Genomic DNA, 14311 nt, shown 5'->3' with positions numbered 1-14311 from the left:
TCTGCACCGTTCGAGCGGAATTCGGACGTACGTGCGTTCGTTTGGCTTCCCTCTGCACCGTTCGAGCGGAATTCGAACGTACGTGCGTCCGTTCGGCTTCCCTCTGCACCGTTCGTTGTTCCTTTCATTCGTTCGTACGTACGTACGTTGTTTCGTTTGCTCGATCGTTCTTTCGTTCGTTCGTTTTCTTTCGTTTGTTTGTTTGTTTGTTTCGTTCGATCGTTCGTTCGTTTGTTACGTTCTTCCGTACTTACGTTCGATCGTTCGTACGTACGTTGTTATGTAGGTACGTACGTACGTTCGTTTGTTCGTTCGTACATACGTACGTACGTTCGTCCCTTCGATCGTTCGTTCTTTCTTTCGTTTGATTGTTCGTTCGTACGTACTTTCTTACGTTCGTTCTTTCCTTTGTTCGTACGTACTTACTTACGTACGTACATTCATTTTTTCGTTTGTTCCTAACGTACGTTCGTTCGTTCTTTCGGACGTACGTACGTTCGTTCGTACTTTCTTTCGGACGTACGTACGTTCTTTCGTACGTACGTATGTTCCTTCGTTCGGTCGTTCGTACGTATGTTCGTTGGTTCGTTCTTACGTACGTTCATTCCTTCGTACGCACGTACGTTCGTTCTTTCGGACATACGTACGTATGTTCATTTGCGTGTTCGTTCATTCGTTGGTTTGTTCAATTGTTCTTTCGTTCGTTCGTTCGTTAAATCATTCGTACGTACGTTCGTCCGTTTCTTTGTTCGTTCGTTCATTTTTTCCATCGTTCGTTCGTTCGTAAGTACGTACTTACGCACAGTTACCTACGTACATTCGCTGCTCGTTCGTTAGTTCTTTCGTTTGTATGTACGTACTACGTACTTTCATTCTTTAGGCCGTTCGTTTGTTTGTACGTACGTGCGTTCAATCGTTCTTTGTTCGTTCGTACGTACGTACGCTTGTTTGTTTGTTAGTACGTACGTACATTTATTCTGTAATTCGTTCCTTCGATTTTTCTTTCGTTCATTCCTTCGTTAATTCTTACGTACGTACGTTCATTCGTTGTATCGTTCTATCATTGGTTCATTCGTACGTATGTACGTTCGTTCGTACGCACATACGTTCGTCCTTTCATTCATTCGTACATACGTTCATTTGTTCGTTCGTACATATGTACGTTCATTTATTCGTTCGTTCGTTTGTCTGTTCTTACGTACGTTCGTTCGTCTCTTATTGTTTCATTCGTTCGTACATTAGTTCGTTCGTTTTTATTTACGTACGTTCTTTCGTTAGTTCGTACCTACTTACGTACGTTCGTTCATTCTGTCTTTCGTTCGTATTTACGTAGGTACGTACGTACTTACGTATATTCATTCGTTCGTTTCTTTCTTCCGTACGTACGTTCTTTCGTATGTAGGTTCGTTTGTTCGTCTCTTCTTTCGTTCGTACGTATGTTCGTTCTTTCATTCGTTCGTTTGTACTTACGTAGGTTCGTACGTACGTTTGTTCATACTTTCCTTTGTTCGTTCGTTGTTCTGTACGTACGTTCGTCCGTTCCTACGTACGTACTTTCATTAATTCGTTCGTTCGTTCATTCGTAATGACGTTCGTACTTACGTAAGTACGTACGTTCTTTCTTTCGTTTGTTCGTTCGTACTTACGTACGTACCTTCGTTCGTTCGAACTTGCGTACATACGTTCGTTCTTTCGTACGTACGTTCATTTAATCGTTCGTTCATTCTTACCTATGTACGTACGTTCGTTCCTTAATTTCGGTCGTTCGTTCGTTTGTTTGTTTGATCTTTCTTTCGTAGGTACCTACGTTGGGACGTACGTTCGTTCGTTCATTTGTACGTAGGTACGTTCGTAAGCACGTAGTTCATTCTTTCGTTCGTTTGTTTTATGTACGTACCTTCGTTCGTTTGCTCATTCGTACGTACGCACATACGTTCGTTCGTTAATACGTGTGTACCTACGTTCGTTCGTTCATTCGTACTTACGTACGTACATACGTTCGTTCGTACGTACGTTAATACGTACGTTCGTTCGTTCGGTCGTTGTTACGTACGTACGTACGTTCTTTCTTTCTTTCTTTCGTTCGTTCGTACGTACTTAATTTCGTTCATACTTTCCAGTTTTTTTTCCAGGAATCTAAAAAAAAAAAGTAAATAAATAAAACCTTTCTCATCGCTTAGAGCCCCAAATCAGCTGATGAAAGGGGTCTATAACCAAAGGAATTCCCAACCATGACCACAATAGCTTCTTTTTAAAGATATGACAGTTATATGATTGAAAAGCCTGCTACATAACAAAATAAAATAAATGAAAAATGTATGAGAGCCCAGTGAAATGTTGAGTGGTAGATATATTCATCACCTGGTCCTTGTAGTCCTTGGTCTGAATGCTTGCAATTCAGACCAAGGGCTCTGGTGTCTCCTTTTTCACAGATTAGATCAAATTTCAAGATCCTGCAAAAGAAATGTCTTGCTTGCTGCTCTTCCTCCTCTACATAGTTCTTAAAAAAGTGTCCCCTTTTTAAGACACTATGATCTGATTTGAGATTGATATCGCTACTACTACTAGCAGGTTAAGCAACCATGAAGATACTTCCTTGCTAGTTTGTAGTTGCAGTTTCAAGTTTGCCATGACTGAGCAAAACCTAAGAGCACAGACATATTCACAGTGCCTTCCTTTATTTCTTCTTACGATGATAGGATATGTTTCAATCTTTGAGCTACCATATCTCTATCAAAAATGTTATCTTTGTTTCATTTAATTTTTAAAATAATGAATCTAAAATGTCACTATTGTGCTGGTGCCTGGAACATAATTTTAACATGAAATTTCGATGGCAAATCACTTTAAAACAGGACATTTATATCATAGAATCAAGAGCAGTCTCAGATGGGTTGGGATCAAAAGAGATTTGGCTACTAATTTTAGCAGCGCATCTTGTTCCTTCGTTTCTCCATATTGTTAGGATGCTGAAAGACACTTTAGAGAACATCTATGACAATGATTAATTATAAAAGAATTGAAATAAAATACTCAGAAAGGCAAGTAAATTTTAATATCATTCCAATCAGTTTGGAATTTACTCAATAAAGAAACACAAAAACTGTTTCCTTATATGGTCAAGTTTGTCAATTTCGCACATAGCAAAGTTTCAACATCAGAACAAAAACAAAACAAAAAATAACTATTAATAAAAACAAAGCATTTAGTGACAAGACATAAGGAAACATTGATGACTTATGTGAAAAGCATGCCAGTTCATAGTATAAATTAATGAAATCTTCAGGGTACTTTGTTCTGATATCAGTTGATTTCAGGGGGAAATGCTATAGACCTCCTTTCCCAGAACCGGGATAGTATTAGTTCTTTACGGAATGAATGAGAAAACCAATTAGAAAAATAAGCAGAATTTTCCTAAATAGAGCAAGATTTTGACACTGGCATTGGAGAGTTGAGTGAGAAAGATAGTAATATGTTCTTGTGTAGAATTACAAGGAAAGGAAGAGAAGAAATTATCTGGTAAACTATGGAGGCCAATGTATCTAATAGAGTTGAAATAAAATCTTAATATTCAAACAATTTTCAACTTTAATCTTAAATTTTGAAAATTTATTTTACTATTTTATTAAAACTGTCGATTATATTTGCATCATTAATAAAACTGGTAAGTCACCTTAATTTGCAAAGATAATATAAACATTAATTTAAAACATTAACAACATGCTCTACTGGAAAGCTTGCCATGATTTCGGTTGAGGAGAGGGAGTTCGGCTTTTACCCCGATGAAGGTCAACAAGATCAGCAAAGAGGTCAGTTGAGCCGGGTCTTTGAGTTGTATCAACTTCAATTGTACGTTGTTGACTGATGTGACTATAATCTCTTGTATTTGCTGATTTACATCTGAGTTGTGGAGAAGATGAAGTAGAAGAAGGATGAAGAGGGGCTAGGAAAAAAGGAGAAGTGGGGACAGCTGAAACAGAGGATCGAGAGGTCAATGTAGGGGGAACAGTTGAAATACAATTGTAAGAGGTCTTTTTATGAAAGTCCCAATCTCGCAACAATTCTTCTTCATCAGAGGGCACTGCCTTTGAAGATTCTGCTTGACTGGAGTTAACCTCCACAGCATCAGGATTGGTAAGAGGGTCAAACATTGAAGTAGGGTCACTGGATTTCACCCTATCAGCTCTATTGTCAACAACCTCAGGGGGCTCTGAAGTAATATTAAGGGAATTTTGCTTGGCACGACGGAATGCTGGTGTTCGGGAAATAGATGTACCACCTACTTTTCGTCGAAAATTTATTTTTTCAGGGGGTCCTTCTAAAGCTATTGTTGTTGAAGCAGCCTCTGGTCCAGCCAGAGAGGGGCTTTGTAAATTATCTTGAAAGGGGTCAAATGAAATACTTTCCTCAAATTTCATAAAATCTGAATCTGCCCTTTTCCCTCGAGGTGGTAACATGGGAGCAAAGTCATCTTGAAAAAATGCTACAGTACTTGCAACTGCCTTAGCAGAGGGCCGAGGAGGAACTGCAGGAGCCTTTGGTGCACTACTGTTAACTGTGGTACTGCTCACATCATGCTCCTTCTCTTGAATGTTGTCTTTTGTTGCAGTGACATTAGAAGATGGTTGAGGATAGAGATGAGGAGGAGGAGGAGGACTATGATTTATGTCTGGAGGCTTTTTCTCAGGAGAATCAAAAGATTGCCATTGGTCAATGCTCCCAACAGGAGCAGATTCTTCCATTGAGAACAAAGTGGTATTTGATGGAGATGACCATTGTCGACTGACTGTAGTAGGTAAGGATTTTTTCCCAGCACTGGGTAACTCCACTGATTCATCAATTGTGGTCAGGTCCAAATATGAAAATTGGGCTCCTTCCGATGGAGTACCACTTCCACTGTCAAGTGATGACAAATCACTTTCTTCTCTCTGGAAACAAAGAGGAAAATGAAAAAAAAAAAAAAAAGAATGATGAAACTAAAGAAATATATATAACAACAAAAAGAAATTGGTGTTTTAAGTTATTTCTGTCTTTGAAGAGGAACTATTGACTAAAAACTGATAATTGAAAAAAATTGTGCTGACATATTTAATGCTGGAAACAGCAAAAAGTTAACTGGAAATAATAATATAAAATTAGTCAATGATTAATATCGTTTTCACTGATCTGACAAGTACAAGAGATGACTCTCTTCAGTCTTATTCTGACCTCGTCAGCAAAGTAAGACTTTATCATGTTTGCTGAAGTAGTGATATTAAGAATCACCAAATAGTTGTTGATGTAAGACACCAGAATTGTTGAGAGATTTAATAATTCAAAATATTATTGATATGGTTGGGGAGGTGGATGCTCTGTCAAAACATTGTCATTATTTTATAGTCATAACAATGAAAGATTCTTTTATTGATCAACTATTGTTTGAGGCTGACACTTTCCAACTGATTGGAGACAAGAATTAGTTTTCAACACAAAATCGGAAATAAAACCATTTTAACTTCTTGATATTAAGATTACACAGGTTAAATGGGACCCAAACAAATCTAAAACAAAGGAGCTGTAATCAACCATGTCCCAATTTCAGACCCAGATTTTTTTTTTTTTTTTATCTCTCCTTCATGTACTTATTCCAGAGACTGAAGCAATCACTGCACATATCAAAACAATTTTATATTTACCTCTATACCCTTAGATAACACACAAATCCTACAAAACTGTGGGGTTCCTTGTATGAATGAAATTCCATAACATATCTGATTTTAATATCAATCTTTCATGTTTTATGAGAAATGGCTGGAAAGGGGGTACATATAGACTATATGGAGTCCAATTATATGGTTTTGGCTGGCATACCAGGAGTGTCCAGAACCTCAAAATCACTGCAAATAAGAAGCCAGACTATTACTGATGACATTTTCTGACAGGTGATGTAATATGCACAACACAAATGAACATTTGTTTTTAACTACAAACTACATTCCAGAGACTAGTTGTCTTTCTCTTCGGTGACAGAAAATACTTCACTCTGAAAAGCTTGCAGACTCTCAAATAATAAAAATAAAACTTCCTCAGGTATGGGCTACTACCACTAACTGTTCCCATATCTGATATGGTGTCGTCACTGCTATGCAAACAGTATAGACTGTATCCAAAAGAAAGCCAGCAGGTTGGCAAATGACTCCCATCATCACACTACAAACATCAGATGGAGTCCACAGATATGTTTTCTCCTCTCTCTACTTTTTCTCCCACCACCAACACTGCTGCTTCTATTCCTCAGAGCTAGCTAGTTGCATATTACTTCCACCCATGCCTTCCTACCTCTCGTCTGCATATTGCATCTTCCCACTCAGGGGCCCACACAAGTCCAAAACCACTATGTTTAATTCTTCCAATCTACTTTTACCTGCTTCAGTTATTAGACTGTCTTGAAGAATTTTTAGTCGAATATATCAACCCCAGTACTTATTTTTTCAAAACCTGGTACATATTCTATCAGTTCTTTTGCCAAACCACTAAGTTATAGAGATGTAAACACAACAACACCAGTTGTCAAACAGTGGTAGGTGGGGACAATCACAGAAACAGAAGTACATCTCTATAGATATAAAAGAGAGATTCTGTCTGTTTGTGTTTTTATGTCCTCCAAAATGAAAGTAAATGGTTCAAGGGAAACTATTATGCTTCTTCTTATCTTATATCTTATTTATATATATCATCATCGTTTAACATCCGCTTTCCATGCTAGCATGGGTTGGACGATTTGACTGAGGACTGGTGAACCAGATGGCTACGCCAGGCTCCAATCTGATCTGGCAGAGTTTCTACAGCTGGATGCCCTTCCTAACGCCAACCACTCCGAGAGTGTAGTGGGTTCTTTTACGTGCCACCGGCATGAAGGCCAGTCAGGCGGTACTGGCAATGGCCACGCTCAAAATGGTGTATTTTATCTGCCACCCACCCGCACAAGAGCCAGTCCAGGGGCACTGGCAACGACTTCGCTCGAAAGTCCTTACACATGCCACGGGCACAAGTGCCAGAAAGGCGACGCTGGGCACAGGTGCCATCAAGGTCTTCGCAAGCTGAGTTTCGTGTCCAATGAAGGAGACAACGTTGGCATGGGTGCCAGTCATCGAATTTAGTTCGGTTTCGGTTTCACTTGCCTCAACAGGTCTTCGCAAGCGGAATTTAGTGTCCAATGAAGGAAAGGTACGCATAAGTGGGCTGGCTACACCCCTGGCAGAGGCCTTAGATTTAGGTCTCACTTGGCTTGCCGGGTCTTCTCATGCACAGCATATTTGCAAAGGTCTCGGCCAGAAGTCATCACCTCGATGAGGCCCAATGTTCAAAGGTCTTGCCTCACCACCTCATCCCAGGTCTTCCTGGGCCTACCTCTTCTACGGGTTCCCTCAACTGCTAGGGTGTGGCACTTTTTCACGCAGCTATCCTCGTCCATTCTCGCCACATGTCCATACCAGCGCAAGAGAGATTCTGTGTTTGTTTGTTCGTCCACCAAAATGAAAGTATGGTTCAAGGAAAGTATATATATATATATGAGAGAGAGAGAGAGAGAGAAATTCTGTCCATCAGTGTGTTTGTTTGTCCACCAAAACGAAAGTAAATGGTTCAAGGGAAGCTATTGCGCTTTTTCTATATCTATAATGCTATTGCCTGATATGTCTCAACAAAAATTATGCAATGATACAACACTAATTGTGCGCAACTGCATTGAGGCAAATATTCACACTGGTTGTAGTAAAGGTGACACCGTCGTTGTTCCTTGCATACCTGTTATACACATACCTTGTGTGTATTTGGTAGAGAGAAACTGAAATAAGCCCAGCATGTATATACGTATATACTAGCAGTTATACCCATCATATTACTGCTAGTGTCCCATTCCAATTTAAGCCGTTAGTTTCCTATCCCACTTTCTTTTGCCATGAGCATTAATAAAACACAGGGCCCAACACTAAAAGTCGGTGGATAGCAACTTGAAGAACAAACAGAAGTTCATATATGAAATCCATCTTTTTTCTACTTCAATTATTACATGTTTTTCTCTTATATAATACACACGTACAGAACAAGTAAACCTAAATTTGTAGTCATAGTTTTACTCTGGTTCGGATTCGAAATTGAATCTTTCAATTCTCCTTGGGAATATGGCCTATTCAAATGTCAAAAGAAACTGTGACAAATGGGTCTCCCACTTCACCTGTGGCCTTCTCAGTGCCATCGCACAGTCACCTGGATTCCATACAGCTATTCTATATGATATACCTATTCTTCCAGCTTCATTTACGTTCAGACTGAATCTTTTAATTCTCCTTTGGCATACTGCTTATTCAAACGTCAAAAGGAATAGTGACAAATGGATCTTCCTTTTCAACACCATTGCAGTAACCTGGATTCCGTAAAGCTATTCTTCTATATGATATGCCCATTTTTCTAACTTCTTGGCCTGAGAAACAGTAAAAGTAATTACCCGATCAACGTTGGGTATTACTGCTAGTGTATACATATATACATGATGGGCTTAATTCAGTTTCTGTCTACCAACTCCACACACAAGGCCTTGTTCAGCCCAAGGTAACATGCAGTGGAACTGAACGTCAAAATATGTGGTTGGGAAGAGAGCTTCTTTCTATACAGTCATGCCTGCGCCTATGTACGTAAAAATTAAAAGTTGACACAAGGTTATGAGCTAATTAAGCCATAGCATAATCCCATTTTTGAAGCATTTAAGTGATAGAATACATGATACCCTACTAGAGGAGATGCCAGTCCATTGTAGACTTAACCCTTTACCTACTCCACACCAGTTGCTGCTAGGACTTGTTTTCAGCTGGGTGGATAGCAGCAACATGAAATAAAGTGCCAAAAAGCTCAGAAACTCAACAAGCCAGTCAGTTAGGGAACTGAACTCACAATTTTGCAATTCTTAGCCAAACAACCATAACACCAAGTGAGGTACAGGATATGATGAAGGTCATTACCACTTGAGTAAATCGTTAAAACAAAAACTTTATTTAAAAACCAATTTGATTCCTGATAATGGCTCTTTACCTTTTTACAAAGAGATTTTCTTGTTTAAATTTCTAAAGAATATGGCATTGCAGGAAGTGATCAAAGTGTTTGTTTAAAGTAAAGTTGACTTACAGGATGAGTGATTTCTTCAAGACTAACAGACTTGCGGATGGCATTCTGAATATCAGGATCGTCCAGAAGGTTAATGCCAACCCTCTGGCTGCGTAACAAGTCAAAGTCATCAGATGTCTTGTCTTCAACATTGATTAGCCGATAATGTTTAGAACGGCTGAGGAAGAAGAGAAGAGGAGCAATAAGAGTAAATAAAATATATACAAAGACTTGTAACATTGGCACAAAGTCACAAATTGTTGGAAGGGGTTTAGTCAGTTCTATCAACTTCTGTATTTGTCATAGATTTTATTGAATTGATTATGAAAAGAAGAAAAACAAAGTTAGGATCGATGGGAATAACCTAGCCACAAGGCCAGAAAGGTTTAGTTAGCTAACATTAGAATTTCAATGACACTTTATCTACCATAGAGGTTGAAAGGCTATGCTGACATAGGCGAGGTTTCAACTCAGAATGTAAAAGAGTTGAAACAGACACAAAGCATTGTACTGCTAACCCATCACCCTTTTAATAACAATTTCTAATTTACATGCAAGGCTAGTAATTTCAAGGGAGAGGATGAGCTGAATTACACTTACTCCAGTACTTAACTGGTAGTCTCTTTTACTGACTCTAAAAGTATGAAAGGCAAAAAAGCTTGAACAAATATTGTAAGGCATTTTGTCCTCCAATGCTTAAATATTCTGCCAATAGAAACTAAAGAGACAACAAATACTGCAAACCTTTCCTTTCAAAGCTCTAACAATTCTATCAATTTGCTTCCTAATAATAATAATTATAATGGTTTAAAATTTTGGGGGAGGGGATTGATTATATTGACCCATGCACAACTGGTACTTATTTTATTGACCCAGAAATGATGAAAGGCAGTCAACCTCAGTAACATGTGAATTCAAAATATGAAATCAGAAGAAATGCCCAAAACATTTTGTTTGATGTAGCACCAATTGAGCCACTGTTTAGGAGTGGCACTTCTTCACACAGCTCTCCTCATCCATCCATAGTACACGACCATACCAATGCAAACGTCTCTCTTGCATGCCACATCCGATGCTTCCTATGTCCAACATTTCTCTCAGGGCACTTACACTCTGTCGTGTGTGTACACTGACATTACACATCCAGCGGATCATGCTAGCTTCATTTCTTTTGAGCCTATGCATGTCCTCTGCAGTCATGGCCCATGTTTCACTCCAGTGAAGCATGGCTGTTTGCACACATGCATCATACAATCTACCTTTCACTCTGAGCGAGAGGCCCTTTGTCACCAGTCCCTACTGGTTAGAAAGCTTTCTGAGCTTTGCCCAAGCTATTCTTATTCTAGTGGTAACATTCTCTGAGCATCTACCCCCCCCCCCCCCCAATACAGACTTGGGTACTTAGGTAGCGGAAGCTATCAACTACTTCTAGTTTCTCCCCTTGGCATGTGATGGAATCTGTTTTCTGAGCATCTGTGGTGCTTATTGCCCCTGTGCATCTGCCGCACATCAAAGCTATCTTCCAGGTTAATCTTCCTTTGATGTTGCTGCACCTCTTATGTGTCCATAGCTTACACTGGGTACATCTTTTCTACAGATCGAGCAGGGCCATCTACCTGAAGGGGTATGTGATGTGTTCACCTTCCTACTTACTAGGACTTTGGTTTTTGCGACATTGACTCTAAAGCCCTTCAATTCTAAACCTTGCTTCCACACCTGAAATTTCTTTTCTAGTTCTGGTAGTGATTCTGCTATGAGGGCCAGGTGATCAGCATAGAAGAGCTCCCAGAGGCAACCTGTTTTGAATTCCTCTGTTATTGCCTGAAGGACTATGATGAATAAGAGGGGGCTGAAGGCTGATCATTGGTGGACCCCTACTTCTACCCGAAATTCTTCACTATAATTATTGCCAACCCTAACCTTACTAACGGCATCTCTGTTTAGGGCTTGTACAGCCCATATTAGCCATTTGTCAATTCCCAGTTTCCACATCACCCACTAGATAAGGGATCAGAGGACCCTATCAAAGGCTGTCTCTAAGTCCACAAAAGCCAAGTATAGGGGTTTATCTTTGCTTAGGTATTTCTCCTGCAGTTACTGTACCAGGAATATAGCATCAGTGGTGCTTCTACCTGGCACAAAACCGAACTGCATCTCATCTAAGCAGACTTTCTCCCTAATTAGTTAGACTATGACCTTCTCCTTAACCTTCATCACCTGATCCAGCAGTTTGATACCCCTGTAGTTATTTCTATCTAAAGTATCACTTTTACTCTTGTAGCAGTTGACTATGGTGCTGCTATGCCAGTCATTGGGTATGACTCCATCATGAACTACCTAGTTTACAATATGGGTGACTAGGCTATAGCCCACACTACCAGATGTTTTAAGCATCTCAGCAGTGATTCCTGATGGGCCGGGGGCTTTTCCTGGCTTCATACTCTTAATCTTCTACACAATTTCTGTCAACTAAATTTCTCTCACAACATTTTGATTAACCCAAGGCTATGGTAGAAGATAATTGCCCAAGATATTGCACAATGGGACTGAACCCAGAACAACATGCTTGAGGAGTAAACTTCTTAACTACGCAATCATATCTGCACACCACATGTAGCTACTTATGAATCTAACACTCCTTCAGTCAATAAGCAGAAAAATGCTGACATTAATAGGCGTCTTCATTTAATTTAGCTTTAAAAGTCACACTGCATAAATATATATTCTGATAAGTGTATATATCATAACAAAAAAGTGTGCGTGTGTGTGTGTGTGTGTGCGTGTGTGTGTGTGGTCTACCCTTGCCCAAAGCACTATAAATAACAGTAAATTTCTAGATTGTTGCTGCTGCTGTTTAGTCTCAGGTTAACTATACTGAGCAGGCCTTTGATAGCAGACAGTCCAATCATGACTATCATTTTTCTTTTTAATAAAATGAATTTAAGACTAAATTCTTCAATGTGGTATTATTTAAAGCAGCTAATCAAGATTCTAAGTATATTTTGATGTAGCATTGAGCATTCCAGGTGACTGCATGGAAATTCTTTCTTTTGTTTATAACCAGATGAAACTATAGTAACATACAAATACTTGCACTACAGGTAATCAATGTATGAAGCATAGACATTGCAATATTGAGCCTATTGTAAGGCCCACAATAGATTACTCTGCTCCCATATCTGGAATGGCATTGCTGTTATACACCACAAGTCGACATTCTGGGCTTTATCCAGCTGGATTACTTGACTTGACTTATTGGCATTCAATCACTAGCAGACATGCTGCAACCTCGACCTCGCAAGCACGCCACCTTCTCTCTGTGTCTTTCTTGGAATTACTATGATGGCCACTGTCCGCCACAGCTGGCAAGTCTCCTATCCCCCGCACTCAAGCACCCTCAGCCGACTCAGCTCTTCACAATGATGTACACTATTCCTTCCTCAAGTTGAAAAATTTTTTTGAATAAACACAGACAGAAAGGGAAGGACATGGAACAAGGATTGTTGTACTGTTCTTCAAATTTAAACATTTGCAAGGATTTACTGTGGGTGGAGTTTTATTTTATAAAACAAACTTGCTAAATTAAGATATATACAATTATGAATACAGAAAATTTCCCAAGTCCAATAAGTGGGTTTTTTTGCTATGAATAAGAAGTTTTACATATCAGACAGGACCTGTCTCTTGAGTAGAGGATTCTGTCCAAAATATCAGACTTTTGACAATCAGACTTGTCTCTTAGAGAAAAATATTAATTCACTCCACTTGGCTAAGTTTTTTGTATAACTATTTGTCGACACAGACTCAATATTCTTCTAACTCCCACTATACCCCCCGCCAGCCAAGCACCAATCAAACTACCAAACTGTTACCAAGCCAATACAATATATTTAAAACATCAGGACAAGGCATGAGGAGGTCAAGAATGTTATGCACTTTTCATGGGAAAAGTACCCAAGCAACCAGATTATACAGGTCTTATACAAAAATATTTAAAAAATGTAAAATCCTTGCAAGAGAAAAATTCAGTCCACACTGTGAAGTTGGCATTTTAAATTAAGACAATGAATTAATACAAGAAATAGGATTGTAGGGAGAAATGGGAAAGATGATAGAAAACAATGTTAATGAAGCACCATATCTGGCCAAAAATACTACCTTGTTGTTAAAGAGGAGTATAGTAAGTAATTTTATAATACTTGTAGAATCAGGAGTAGTATCACAGTAAAATGCAAGAGTACAGAATTACTATAGCGTTATTCACGATTAAATTATGGTCAATTTTAGCGAAAAGTTTGATTATTGGTCATCATCATCATCATCATCGTTTAACGTCCGCTTTCCATGCTAGCATGGGTTGGACGATTTGAGTGAGGACTGGTGAAACCGGATGGCAACACCAGGCTCCAATCTAATTTGGCAGAGTTTCTACAGCTGGATGCTTTTCCTAACGCCAACCACTCAGAGAGTGTAGTGGGTGCTTTTACGTGTCATCACCCGCACGAAGGCCAGTCAGGCGGTACTGGCAACGGCCACGCTCAAAATGGTGCATCTTATGTGCCACCTGCACAAGAGCCAGTCCAGGGGCACTGGCAACAATCTCACTTCGCTTGCCGGGTCTTCTCACACACAGCACATTTCCAAAGGTCTCGGTCAGTAGTCATCGCCTCGGTGAGGCCCAATGTTCGAAGGTCTTGCCTCACCACCTCAGCCCAGGTCTTCCTGGGCCTACCTCTTCCACGGGTTCCCTCAACTGTTTGGGGTGTGGCACTTTTTCATGCAGCTATCCTCATCCATTCTCACCACATGTCCATACCAGCGCAATCGTCTCTCTTGCACACTACAACTGATGCTTCTAATGTTCAGCTTTTCTCTCAAGATACTTACACTCTGACGGGTATGCACACTGACATTACACATCCAACGGAGCATACTGGCTTCATTCCTTGTGAGCTTATGCATGTCCTCAGCAGTTATAGCCCATGTTTCACTGCCATGTAGCATGGCTGTTCGTACACATGCGTCATACAGTCTGCCTTTTACTCTGAGTGAGAGTCCCTTTGTCGCCAGCAGAGGTAAGAGCTCTCTAAACTTTGCCCAGGCTATTCTTATTCTAGCAGCTACACTTTCAGCGCACCCACCCCCACTCCTAACTTGGTCACCCAGATAGCGG

The 14311-nt window shown here is 39.7% G+C and overlaps 1 protein-coding gene across 1 annotated transcript in view; it reads right to left on the bottom strand.

Moving 5' to 3' along the window:
- Positions 1-3036: 3036 nt before the first annotated feature.
- The window catches only part of LOC106881781 (uncharacterized), an 83964-nt gene continuing 72689 nt past the window's right edge, over positions 3037-14311 (bottom strand). The window contains exons 14-15 of the mRNA XM_089339586.1: positions 9160-9316; positions 3037-4928 (exon numbers count right to left, since the gene is read on the bottom strand). Of these exons, the coding sequence (XP_089195712.1) occupies positions 3726-4928; positions 9160-9316 (1360 nt within the window). The 3' untranslated portion in view covers positions 3037-3725. The remainder of the gene's footprint in view (positions 4929-9159; positions 9317-14311) is intronic.

The sequence above is a fragment of the Octopus bimaculoides genome, chromosome 22 (assembly GCF_046866305.1).
Source record: "Octopus bimaculoides isolate indiv1 chromosome 22, ASM4686630v1, whole genome shotgun sequence".
Taxonomy (NCBI): domain Eukaryota; kingdom Metazoa; phylum Mollusca; class Cephalopoda; order Octopoda; family Octopodidae; genus Octopus; species Octopus bimaculoides.
The sequence above is the reverse complement of the archived record's forward strand: the minus strand, read 5'-3'. Positions and strand labels throughout refer to the sequence as shown.